Source organism: Diaphorina citri, unplaced genomic scaffold (assembly GCF_000475195.1).
Source record: "Diaphorina citri unplaced genomic scaffold, Diaci psyllid genome assembly version 1.1 scaffold97, whole genome shotgun sequence".
Taxonomy (NCBI): domain Eukaryota; kingdom Metazoa; phylum Arthropoda; class Insecta; order Hemiptera; family Psyllidae; genus Diaphorina; species Diaphorina citri.
The window spans coordinates 311,425-324,381 of record NW_007377534.1 but is presented as its reverse complement, the minus strand read 5'-3'; the positions used below and the strand labels follow the sequence as shown (position 1 = coordinate 324,381).

At 40.2% G+C, this 12,957-nt stretch overlaps 2 protein-coding genes across 3 annotated transcripts in view; both read right to left on the bottom strand.

The window, feature by feature from the left end:
• The window catches only part of LOC103524403 (ATP-binding cassette sub-family A member 1-like), a 63,645-nt gene that overhangs the window by 6,660 nt on the left and 44,028 nt on the right, over nucleotides 1-12,957 (bottom strand). The gene's annotated exons all lie outside the window — the stretch shown is intronic.
• Nucleotides 136-2,692, bottom strand: LOC113473958. 2 transcript variants are annotated; one of them, XM_026833510.1, is made up of 4 exons: nucleotides 2,559-2,692; nucleotides 1,070-1,251; nucleotides 561-625; nucleotides 136-402 (listed from the first exon to the last, which is right to left on the bottom strand). In XM_026833510.1, the coding sequence occupies exons 2-4, from the start codon at nucleotides 1,210-1,212 to the stop codon at nucleotides 161-163; spliced, it is 450 nt and encodes a 149-aa protein (XP_026689311.1). In that variant the 5' UTR covers nucleotides 1,213-1,251; nucleotides 2,559-2,692; the 3' UTR covers nucleotides 136-160. The 2 variants fall into 2 exon arrangements, with proteins under 2 accessions (XP_026689311.1, XP_026689310.1); XM_026833509.1 differs by lacking the exon at nucleotides 2,559-2,692 and adding an exon at nucleotides 1,813-1,969.

Below are 12,957 nucleotides of genomic sequence, written 5' to 3'. Positions count from 1 at the left end.
TTTGACATGGACTTTGTGAAGATTCATCTTGAAAAGAAGAACACTCGTACCTCGTAGTGTTCTTCTTTTAATTTGATATATAGGTCGACCAGGTTTGGATAAGTCCTTCTATAGGGACAGACAGAGTGACGACACCAAAGCGAATACAATAGTCCGTCCCTTATACCTTTTTATTACTATTGTAATAATAAAGGAACAACGGATTAAAAATGATATAAATAATAATGACATGGTTCTGACTCACAGATTGAATCAAGTCCTTGTCTGCTGCATTCCCTTGTGAGATCAAGCCTAGTTTAGTAGCGAGAAATACATGCCACAGTGATTTTTCAATGGATTTGTAGAATGGGTCACTCTGGTTGTCTGGTTCCAAAAGAACATCTTCACAGAGCTTCATATAGTCCTACCATATATCACAGTAAAATAAAGAAAAAGGATAAACAAAAAGAAGTAGCTTGGAAAAAAAGGCATTGTTCATAGTATACCTATCTATCTCATGAAAGACAAAAGGTATAAAGATTGAGGTGGACACAGCACCTTTGTGACAAAATTCATATAGTGGAAGGCTTTGGTCTTATTTTGTCGTGTGAAGTGTTCATACATTAACATTATCAGTTTGGTATATCTGTAGGAAAAAACAGTAAGTAGATATTAGGTACCTAACTACCTAATGAAATGGATTCTAACTACTTAGAATGGAAATGGAAAAATCTAAAACTACACTGGTTTAGATACAGTGAGTGTAAAATAAGGGAACTTGGCCTGGCACACTGCCATGTGTTCAGATCAAAGACCTACAGCTTAATGCAGTTTGAATTTGTTACTTCCCTCTGTTGTCCCTTCCCATGCTCAATGCTCTCCGATCCACTTGGTTTTTAGCCTAAAGTTTGTCCCAATCAGGTAGGTACCTAGCCAGCCTTGTTACCTTGGTTGGTAGTGCATCTGCCTTGTAATCCAGTTTGATTCCCACCTGGGGCAGATTTTATTCTGAATGGATAATGTTCCTTCTTGGAATAGCTGGCTTTCTCCTATCCTGTCTTCCTTCTCTCTTTAATTCTGGGGTACCTACCTGAACCATTTGAATCCTGGATCATCCACCATATTGTCCAATCTCTCCACTGGTTTTGTCACCATCCAATCAGACTGGTGGTCAATTTGATCAGGTATATTCCAAACGAATGGAGATTCAAAGCTGTTACTGTGTTCATCCATTTTTGACTTGACTGAGGTACAGGATGTAATCTCTCTTTCCTTCGGGGGACAGGGAAGAAAAAAATAACATATTACATTAGTGGCAATTAAAAAATATGCCGCTTTTTATTGTATAGCAATAAAACAACTGATACATTATATACTTGGGGTCTGTGTTGTAGCAATAGTACCTGCTGCCTTGGTATTATAGCCTGGTAATCAGGAGGGTGCAGGTTCAATCCAAGCCAAGGCATGGAATTTATCATTCATCTGATTAGTTGACCCATGTACTAAAATAGAGCTCTGGGATAGGTAGTATATCATGCCGATGATGTCACATCAACTGTACTGAGCAAAGCTCCCTCGCACGCAACACATTAATGTGTTTGTGCACATGCATTTCTGTGCAATTAATGTGTTTGTTTAGTATGCCTCCTGAGTTAACCTTGCCTGGTGGCTGCCTTCCACCAAAAAGCTATCATAGAATATACCATTTTTCAACAGATCGATGAAATTTTAAGCAACATTGCCCAAGGTTGGTATTCAGATATGCAGCAAAAACCAGCAGTGTGTTTGTGATGACTGAACAAAGGGACACTTTTACAGTAACTAGGTACATACCTTCGCTCAGGGTTCCTGTATTCCTTGAAATCCAAGAAATCCTGGAGTGTATTCCAAAAGGCTTTCTTTGACTATTTTCTTGTTCAAAGCTTCCAGGTAGAAAAATTCAAGAAGGTGATAAGGAATTCAAAATTTGGCGCTTGTGCCGCACAAAAAAAACGAATCCACTCTTTTTGACCTCCATGAACGATGAATACGCGCGCGGTAAAATTTGAATTTTTGATTTTCTTGGAATTTGATTTTGTGGTGGTAGTCTGGTTCTGGTAGTTGGTAGTGGTAGTGGCAAGTGGATGGTGGATTGCCTGATTTTTGGTTTTCTAGATAGCCTGTTATCCTTTTCTCTTTTTCTACTTTCTAGTCAGCTAGTGTTCAGAAACTTTACCTACTGGGACTTTGAGGTTCAGCAGTTTACCTAGTTCTATTCCTGTTTTTTTTTGAGACATTTGTCATGTTTCCGCCATATTTTCATCCAAAATCCCGTTTTTTTTTTGACGTTTTAGGTCGCTTGTCCCGTTTTGGGCTGAAAATGATCTGGCAACCCTAGTTTAGTATGCCTCCTGAATTAACCTTGCCTGGTGGTTGCCTTCCACCAAAAAGCCATCATAGAATATACCATTTTTCAACAGATCGATGAAATTAAGCAACATTGCCCAAGGTTGGTATTCAGATATATGCAGAAAAACCAGCAGTGTGTTTGTGATGACTGAACAAAGGGACACTTTTACAGTAATACAGTAACTACATACCTTCGCTCAGGGTTCCTGTATTCCTTGAAATCCAAGAAATCCTGGAGTGGATTCCAAAAGGCTTTCTTTGACTATTTTCTTGTTTCTTCTTCAAAGCTTCCAGGTAGAAAAATTCAAGAAGGTGATAAGGAATTCAAAATTTGGCGCTTATGCCGCACAAAAAGAACGAATCCACTCTTTTCGACCTCCATGAACGATGAATACGCGCGCGGTAAAATTTGAATTTTTGATTTTCTTGGAATTTGATTTTGTGGTGGTAGTTGAGCTGTTGAGTTGGTATTGGTAGTGGCAAGTGGATGGTGGATTGCCTGAATTAAGAAGGAGGACAGCTCTAAAGAGAACACTTCGGAGAGCAAACCTTATTTGTTTAGGATAAGGCACTCCAGGCGGGAATTGAATCGGATACCTACCGCCTATAAGAGAGGAGAGCTATCTTTAAGGAGTTTTAAACTAGATTTGCACAAGCTTAACCCATCCTTTAGGGCTGTTTGCCCCTACACCTAAGCCTCAGGTGGGTTTTTGTGTAAGTGTGTCAAGTAAAGGGCACAAGAAAGTAAACCGATGAAATATTAGTGATCAAAATACAAGAGCACTTTTAGTCCCTTTCCTTTATTATTACAATAGTAATAAAAAGGTATAAGGGACGGACTATTGTATTCGCTTCGGTGTCTGTCAGTCGGTCGGTCGGTCTGTCTGTCTGTGCCCATAGAAGGACTTATCCAAACCTAGTCGACCTAAATATCAAATTAAAGGTCTTTTTACCAGGAACTCGAAAATGGTGCAAATTTTGTCCAGAAAACCATAATGCAAAAAAACCAAAAAAACTTGTTCTATCGATCATGGGAACCCTTCACAGAGCATCGAACCCTTCACAGTACTTACTTTGACTTGAGATGAGTGGCGGATCCCAGGCAAGTGAATTGTCCATTTACCATGATAGTCAGCTTGGTACACAGAGCTTCACACTCCTCCATATTATGAGAGGTGAGTATAACACAGCGACCCTCCGACACTGCTCGCTCGATACAGGTCCATAGAAACCTGGAATAATAGAATAGAATATACCCTGTTTATACTGCCGAAATGAGACTGAAAATTCCCTTTACTACTGCAGTCTAAACAAGGTCTTATGTATTTGGTACAGAATAAATTAAAAAAAAATAATAATAAAAACCGCAGAGGGTGACCGCTTTCCTAGCTTTCCCGAAATCGTAGAGCAAGAGAACAGGATAGGAGAAAGCTAGCTGTTCCTAGAACGACCCTTAACGTTTAAGGATACCGCCCCCCCCCCAAGGATATCACTCACTTTCTAGCCCCTGGATCCATTCCACTCGGTGGCTCATCTTCATCCAGGAATATCAGAGGTGGATTGCCCAGGAGTGCTGGAGTGCTACGAATAGGAAAAAGCTAGCCGTTCCTAGAACGAACCCTAATAGGGATAACGGCTCGTCCTGGGGGTATAACTTACCTTCTAGCCCCGGGGTCCATTCCACTCGTTGGCTCATCCAGGAATATCAGAGGAGGATTACCCAGGAGTGCTATGGCTGTCGATAGTTTTCGTTTGTTGCCACCAGAGAGCGTGCGCACCTCACGATCTGAATAGTGGCCCAGGGCGAACCTGATGGGCAAGGAAGATCACATGAGCCATAAGTATAATACATACGGTCAGATATGAAGGTGTAATTTTTAGGAGCTAAAAAAAAAAAAAAAAAAAAAAAAAAAATCATATGTCCGTTAAAAGTTCTTCCCTAAAACTCTCAAATTTAATATCACAACTGCAAGCTCGGCCTATCTCAAACGCCTTTATCTACCTACTAGTAGGGCCTAGTAACTAGACCAAGACTCCGTTCCCACTTGTAGTGAGTTCCATTCGATTTTTCCGAATGTCCCGTAGGCAATGTAATACGATCAATGTCATCCTTTTAGATGTGAAAGGTTTCATTAGATCCATTTATTATATTCTATTTCCTTATTATTATAATAATTGTTCTTTTTAGGAATTCAATAAATATTAAAGGAATACAAACACTTTGAATTCTTACTTGTTCAGACTCTCATTGACAATCGTATTGAGTAGGACGCTCGGCACATTTCTCACTCGCGAATAGAACTCCAAGTGCTCCCTCGGCGTGAGTCGATCATTCAGAGCATCGAACTGGGGACAGTACCCAATGTAGGACCTAATAACAAGAATAAAATGGAAGCTTTTTTTTAACACATTTATTTTTTATAGTACTTTTAGGGAATTATTTTTAAAAAAACGGAAGTTTATTTTTTTAACACATTTATTTTTTATGGTTAATGTGTCAAAGTACTTGAGTACTTTTAGGGAATTATTGTAAAAAAAATAAAAAATAAAAAAAAAAATAATTTACTACAGATACTTAAATCAAATCTCATTTTATCTTACTTTTAGGTAATTCTTCTTTCTTGCTGAATTATTTTTCTTCTTGATTTTTTCTTCTTCTTCCTCTTTAGTTTCAATTATATTTCATTGTTTCTTGATAAGTATGTTCTTGGTCTGCCTTGTAAGCGCTAGGCCGCGGGTTTGATTCCCGCCCGGGGACGGATTTTATCCTAAAGGGATAATGTTCGTTCTCGGAACGGTTGGCTTTCTCCTATCCTGTCTTCCTTTCTCCTGTTCTTTTATTTTCATATACTTTTCTTTTTCAATTTCTTTTACCTCACCTAGTGGGGTCTCCTTGCTGAAAATGAAGATGTTGTTTGAATGCGGCGCTGTACAAGATCCTGATCACTTGATAGTCTGCCCTAACTGTTACTTATGTTTACCTTTCGACGCAAATGAAAGTCCAATAGCTGCAGCAAATCATTGAAGAAATCAAGTATAGCCAGACACGGAAAGTAAATAAGTAAGTTTACCTCACCAGATCCATGCTGTCTCGAATGCTATGGTTCATGACGTAAGCGTTTCCCGAGGTCGGTTTGATGGCTCCCGTGAGCATTTTGAATGTGGTCGTCTTCCCGGCTCCGTTGAGACCCAGGAGGCCGAAACATTCGCCCCTCCCTACGCCGAAGCTGATCTGGTTGACCGCCGGCTTTGTGCCCTGTAGACAAGGAAGTCGATTTATGTATAATGGAAAACGTACGAAAGTTTATATCTACTTGATACTTGAACCTACGTAGGGGAAGGTTTCCAAGTGTGAGTCTATAGTCTGCAATGAAGTTACAAGCATTTTTAATGGAACCATCTTAATTTTGTATGGACGCGCTAGTGTCCATACGAAATGGTTTCAATAAAACAATTGATTATTATTTTTTTAAATTAAACTCCATATGTTTAGAACTCGCAAAATCGTACAAAAAAAAAATCACAAGACAAAAATACGCCTAGTCTTTTTTACCTTGCTGTTCGCATAGATCTTGAACAGGCGTTTGACAACGAGCACATCTCCGCTGTCTGCACCATGTTCCACCCGCTCTCTCTCCTTCCTCACATCGTCTTCCTCCAGTGAAACAGGCACAGGATGGAGGTTACTCCTGGTGAAACACCGCGAGAACACCTTGTACTCGATGCTTAGATTGATGGCGGAGTACAAGGCTCCGTGGCAGGCCATACAGGTTAGATTCTTGCCTACATAGGAAAAAGAAAAGGCTACTACTATTATTGTGGTCAAATTCTCAAATTATTTTGACGATAAAATTCTATACCTCGGCTGGGATTGAACCTACGCTCTCCTGTTTACCAGGCAATTGTCTTGTTAGATAGATTCTTACCTATGATACGCCAGGCCCAGATGTTGACCGCTACCAGACGGGTACCGTTACTCCTAGTGAAACACCGCGAGAACACCTTGTACTCGATGCTTAGATTGATGGCGGAGTACAAGGCTCCGTGGCAGGCCATACAGGTCAGATTCTTGCCTACATAGGAAAAAGAAAAGGCTACTACTAGGGCGAATCCAATAACCTTGCAGACTTGTCCGTTCCAGAAACGCCGTCAATATTGAGAGATTTGGATGCAGGAGACTTGGCCGATCTCAAAGAATTGTCATTAGAAATGTTCATTTCAGATTTGGATACGGAGGAATCCACGGATCTTCTAGATTTCTTTGTTCCTGCACTACCATCGATGTTCTCATTGTAAAATCCAGAGACTTCTGGCCTTGCAGAATTGCGAATTCCAGATCCACTTCCATCATTCAGAGCTCTTGACAATTCTGATCGCACAGGATCGCCCCTTCCAAGGTCATTCCCAGACACTGGCAAGGCCATTGACCTGAGCGGGAGTCGAACCCCCAGCTCGGTACACAGGTACTGATTTTCTTTAATCACGATCGAATAAACTACGGGCTAAAAAAATTCCCGGAGGGACGGACCCAGCTTGTTGTGTAAGAGTTTTGTGTAAGTGTGTCAAGTAAAGAGGACAAGAAAGTAAACCGATGAAATATTAGTGATCGAAATACAAGTGCACTTTTTTCTAGATCGTGGGCATCGAACCCTTCAAGGTACTTACTTTGACTTGAGATGAGTGGCGGATCCCAGGCAAGTGAATTGTCCATTTACCATGATAGTCAGCTTGGTACACAGAGCTTCACACTCCTCCATATTATGAGAGGTGAGTATAACACAGCGACCCTCCGACACTGCTCGCTCGATACAGGTCCATAGAAACCTGGAATAATAGAATAGAATATACCCTGTTTATACTGCCGAAATGAGACTGAAAATTCCCTTTACTACTGCAGTCTAAACAAGGTCTTATGTATTTGGTACAGAATAAATTAAAAAAAAATAATAATAAAAACCGCAGAGGGTGACCGCTTTCCTAGCTTTCCCGAAATCGTAGAGCAAGAGAACAGGATAGGAGAAAGCTAGCTGTTCCTAGAACGACCCTTAACGTTTAAGGATACCGCCCCCCCCCCAAGGATATCACTCACTTTCTAGCCCCTGGATCCATTCCACTCGGTGGCTCATCTTCATCCAGGAATATCAGAGGTGGATTGCCCAGGAGTGCTGGAGTGCTACGAATAGGAAAAAGCTAGCCGTTCCTAGAACGAACCCTAATAGGGATAACGGCTCGTCCTGGGGGTATAACTTACCTTCTAGCCCCGGGGTCCATTCCACTCGTTGGCTCATCCAGGAATATCAGAGGAGGATTACCCAGGAGTGCTATGGCTGTCGATAGTTTTCGTTTGTTGCCACCAGAGAGCGTGCGCACCTCACGATCTGAATAGTGGCCCAGGGCGAACCTGATGGGCAAGGAAGATCACATGAGCCATAAGTATAATACATACGGTCAGATATGAAGGTGTAATTTTTAGGAGCTATAAAAAGAAAAAAAAAAAAAAAAAAATCATATGTCCGTTAAAAGTTCTTCCCTAAAACTCTCAAATTTAATATCACAACTGCAAGCTCGGCCTATCTCAAACGCCTTTATCTACCTACTAGTAGGGCCTAGTAACTAGACCAAGACTCCGTTCCCACTTGTAGTGAGTTCCATTCGATTTTTCCGAATGTCCCGTAGGCAATGTAATACGATCAATGTCATCCTTTTAGATGTGAAAGGTTTCATTAGATCCATTTATTATATTCTATTTCCTTATTATTATAATAATTGTTCTTTTTAGGAATTCAATAAATATTAAAGGAATACAAACACTTTGAATTCTTACTTGTTCAGACTCTCATTGACAATCGTATTGAGTAGGACGCTCGGCACATTTCTCACTCGCGAATAGAACTCCAAGTGCTCCCTCGGCGTGAGTCGATCATTCAGAGCATCGAACTGGGGACAGTACCCAATGTAGGACCTAATAACAAGAATAAAATGGAAGCTTTTTTTTAACACATTTATTTTTTATAGTACTTTTAGGGAATTATTTTTAAAAAAACGGAAGTTTATTTTTTTAACACATTTATTTTTTATGGTTAATGTGTCAAAGTACTTGAGTACTTTTAGGGAATTATTGTAAAAAAAATAAAAAATAAAAAAAAAAATAATTTACTACAGATACTTAAATCAAATCTCATTTTATCTTACTTTTAGGTAATTCTTCTTTCTTGCTGAATTATTTTTCTTCTTGATTTTTTCTTCTTCTTCCTCTTTAGTTTCAATTATATTTCATTGTTTCTTGATAAGTATGTTCTTGGTCTGCCTTGTAAGCGCTAGGCCGCGGGTTTGATTCCCGGAATGACAAGTCTGTTTAAAGACAACAATTTTTGTGGGTAGTTAAATCAAGGTTGATTAAATTGTTGTGGTTCTATCAGCCTCATGGAGACAAAGAACAGGTTGAATCCCAACTATTTGTGATTGTGATAGCTATACCCTGACATTTCCTTGGTGCGTAGCTGTTACTACAAACGTCACACACAAAAAGCCCACTCTGAAGCTTAGGTGTAAGTACAAACAGTCCTGTGTTTCAGCGCCGTTTTTATTTCGTAGCAATGAAACAACTGCTACATTAGACGCATGTGGTCTGTGTCGTAGCATGCCCATCCCATAATATGCCTCTCATCAGGCGGGCGAGAAGAGACACCATACTTCCCATTTAGGTGCTGGGTCAACACGAGAACACCAGAAAGTAACCCGTGGAAATATTTGCAATCAAAAAACGAGTACAAATTTTTGTCGATGGTGGGATTCGAACCCGGGACCTTCTGCGTGGTAAGCAAGAGCGTTACCACTGGAAAAGAAATCAAAAAAGAAATTACATATAGTATACTTTCGCTATAATTATTGTAATAGAAAGTATGCAGCGTTCATAAAGGAGACGGCGGCAATCCAGGCCTTGTTGTTGAACCACACCTTGACGTTGTCACTGACAGGGTCCGGTGGGAAGAAGGACGGGCTAGGGTTTGTTGGGGTTGAAGTTTCAGTCGGACTGGGCTTTGTCAGAGTTGAGTTTTCACTAGTGTTAACATTGTCAGATCGAAAAGAGGACTTTGGGCTATCGGAAGTGCTGGCAGACAGACTGGGGTTTGTCAGAGAAGAGGTCTCACTAGTACTGCCAGCATTGTCAGATCGGACAGAGGAATGGGGTTTAGAACTTGTCGGAGTGACTGAATTTCCAGTTCCAGGAAGGTTGACCTCTTTAGATCTGGCACATACCTCGGCTGGGATTGAACCCACGCCCTCCTGTTTACCAGGCGAGCGCCTTGACCACTACACCACCGAGGCGATGAAATCAACTATAGAAGTATCCACCATTGCTTAAATCTGAGGCTTAGATGTAAGGGATAGACAGCCCTAAAGGATGGTTTAAGCTTTTACGAATCTACGAATGGTGTAGTGGTTTGCGCGGTGGACTTAGGATCTGGAGGTTGGTGGTTCGAGTCCAAGGCAAGTGATAAAATTTAGCGTGGTGTATTAAGCAGGGAACGACATTTGTGACGAGCATTTATGCTTAACACAAAGGAAAATACGACTTACCTCTCTTTGGTGTAGTTGTTAATCCCATGTTACTTTTCTTAGCACCAATCTGCAGATATCTATTTTGTTTAATTTTATCTATTTTAGATGATATTGTTCTTGGAACGAAATTACCCTAACGTATTTATGTTGAATTGTTCACCCTGTATCTATGTTTCGTGTTATGGGCGGGGCATTGCTTGGAACTATTGATGAGATAGTCCAGGTTGGTAAGCCCTAGCCTTTGTACTTTAGAACTACTTATGTGTTTATTTATTGTAATTCGCGGTGGTAAGCTCCAGCCTTTGTGTTATTTTCTGTTATTGATATGTATTAATTTATTTTTCTCCATGTACCCCCCTCCCTTCTACTTAATGTTAAAACTAAACTTTGCCATTCTTTTTGTGGTTACTATTGTGATTTTGTGGTTACAGTTTACGTGACAGCGTGAATTTTTTTTAGTGCTAGACATTTTACTGCTAAATTTAGTGCCTTCATTTGTTTCTTTTTCCGTAGTGATGGCTGTTAAATTGAACTTGCCTTTTTGTGTCAGATTTTGTGGTAAAACGGTCGTCAATTTTGTCTGGGTGTGGAAACTGGCAAATGAGGAGCTTCAGATGAACATTGCCGATCATGAAGTGTTTGCATTTCCCTCGGAAGAAGAAGCTGACAAAGTGCTTTCAATCCCTGATGTGGAGCAAAGGATCAAAGATGTTCTCATGGTTCTGGGAAATTTCAAACAGTACAGAGATCCTGCAAGGTGAGCGCCACATGTTTCCAATATAATTATTCTGCTAACTATGCGAAAGAAGTTAGTTTGGTTTCTAAGAATTTTAAATTGTGGGGTTCACCTGCCTTGGTAGCTCATTGGTAAACTCACCTGTTAATCAGGAAGTCATGGGTTCAAAGACCATTCAAGGCATGGAATTTTACCCTGAGTTATTCCCCAGATCAGATGCCACCTACAAATGAATGTGGCCCGCGACCGACCTTTTAAGCTCCAATGCGGCCCGCGCCAATAGAATTATTCTGCTAACTATGCGAAAGAAGTTAGTTTGGTTTCTAAGAATTTTAAATTGTGGGGTTCACCTGCCTTGGTAGCTAATTGGTGAACTCACCTGTTAATCAGGAAGTCATGGTTTCAAAGACCATTCAAGGCATGGAATTTTACCCTGAGTTATTCCCCAGATCAGATGCCACCTACAAATGAATACGGCTCGCGGCCGACCTTTTAAACTCCAATGCGGCCCGCGGTCACTTTGAGTTTGTTCATCCCTGTTATAGAGGGTACCATTTTTATAGGTTTTGGTTTTGCAGCCGACTAAGCGCTACTAAAAGTCGCGCGTCTACGCTTCCAATGTGAGACAAGCCTTAGGATTTCCTCCATCACAGCTCTTCAGAGAGTAAAAAGAACAACTTAAATTCAATTTTCAATTTCAATTTTTAATAAGCCTTTATTTTTATTATTTTGTTCACATACAATTGGAATTGAATTGAAAACCTCTTCTCTGTTCTCAGGAGTCGTTGCGAATACACCAGTCTCCTACTGAAAGACCTGTGCACTTATTTCTCCTACAACGAATTTCTCATGGAGAGAATCATGCAGATATTCCCTCTGGATGAACTGATGTCATTTCTGGAAGCGAGTGAAACCCAGAGACCTCTCACCATTCGAACCAACACGCTCAAGACTAGACGACGAGATTTGGCTCAGGTAAAATTAATCTCCTTCGTTGGTTATTTAATGAACGGTGTTAGTTATAAATTTATTATTCTGGATAATTTGACTGGGGGCAAACTAAAAGTAGACCAATTACCTAGTTACATTAAGTAGGTACATTCCGAAGTCAACTAAAAGGGAAGTGTAGCTAAAGGGTGTGGGAGAGGGGTTAAACAAAGAAAATGAAAACACATCGGTTACTTTTAATTTTGAATTTATTTTTGTTTCCTGTTAACTTTTACAGCAATAATAATTTTCGGACTGTCTTTTTGGTAGTTTTCTTAAATTTGTTAAAAACATCTTGAACTTGGAATTTTGGTCTTTTCTCATTACTTGCAATTTTGGGTGGATAAAAAAAAAAAAAATCCCCTGTCTAAACTTTCAATTTTTATGTTTCAGGCTCTAGTGAATCGCGGGGTAAACTTGGACCCGATAGGAAAGTGGTCCAAGGTGGGCCTTGTCATTTACAATTCCACGGTGCCCATTGGCGCCACGCCGGAGTATCTGGGCGGTCATTATATTCTGCAGAGATTTTGACCTCAAATCACTAAATCACTAGATTTGCCAAGAATTCACTAAATTTAGTGAAAAATCACTAAGTCTGGAGACACTGTTCTGAGATAATGGAGTCGCGCTAAGCGCTCGGCGCGCTCCCCGTTAATTTCGCTTGGTGGTAATCCCCGGCCTCAAGTCTGATATTGCAAGGGAAAATCATGGATAAATCAGATTTAAGGTTCATGGCTATGTTCACGAACGTTCTCATATCTGTAAACATAGCAATGTTTACATTTTCAAAAAATATCAAAGTAGTCGGTGCAGTAAAAAACAGAAAAACACGTGAGAAATCAATTTATCAATTTTTGTAAATACCAATTTCTTCTTTTGGTATACCAGTTTATCAATAAAATGGGGAGAAAAGCCAATTTCAAAGATCCTGAGAGACCCAAGAAGGGTCCTGGAAGAAAAACTAAGAAGCAAAAAGATCCAGAAATTATCCCTCACATCAAGAAGTTGATAGGTAAGTTTTAAACCCCAGGATCATCATGCCACACAACCTTTCCAACCAGTAGTTTAGTGATCTGTACAACTCACTCAGGGCCCTCCATAGATAATAGACGGCCCTCCATAGATAATAGACGGCCCTCCATAGATAATAGACGGCCCTCCATAGATAATAGACGGCCTTCCATAGATAATAGACGGCCGTCGACTATGTGTGGACACAGCTTAAAAACAATGCTTTCTCATTACATAGTATAGGTTCCCTAAACTCGAAATTGATCGCTACTCGATCCAGGTAGCTACTGAAT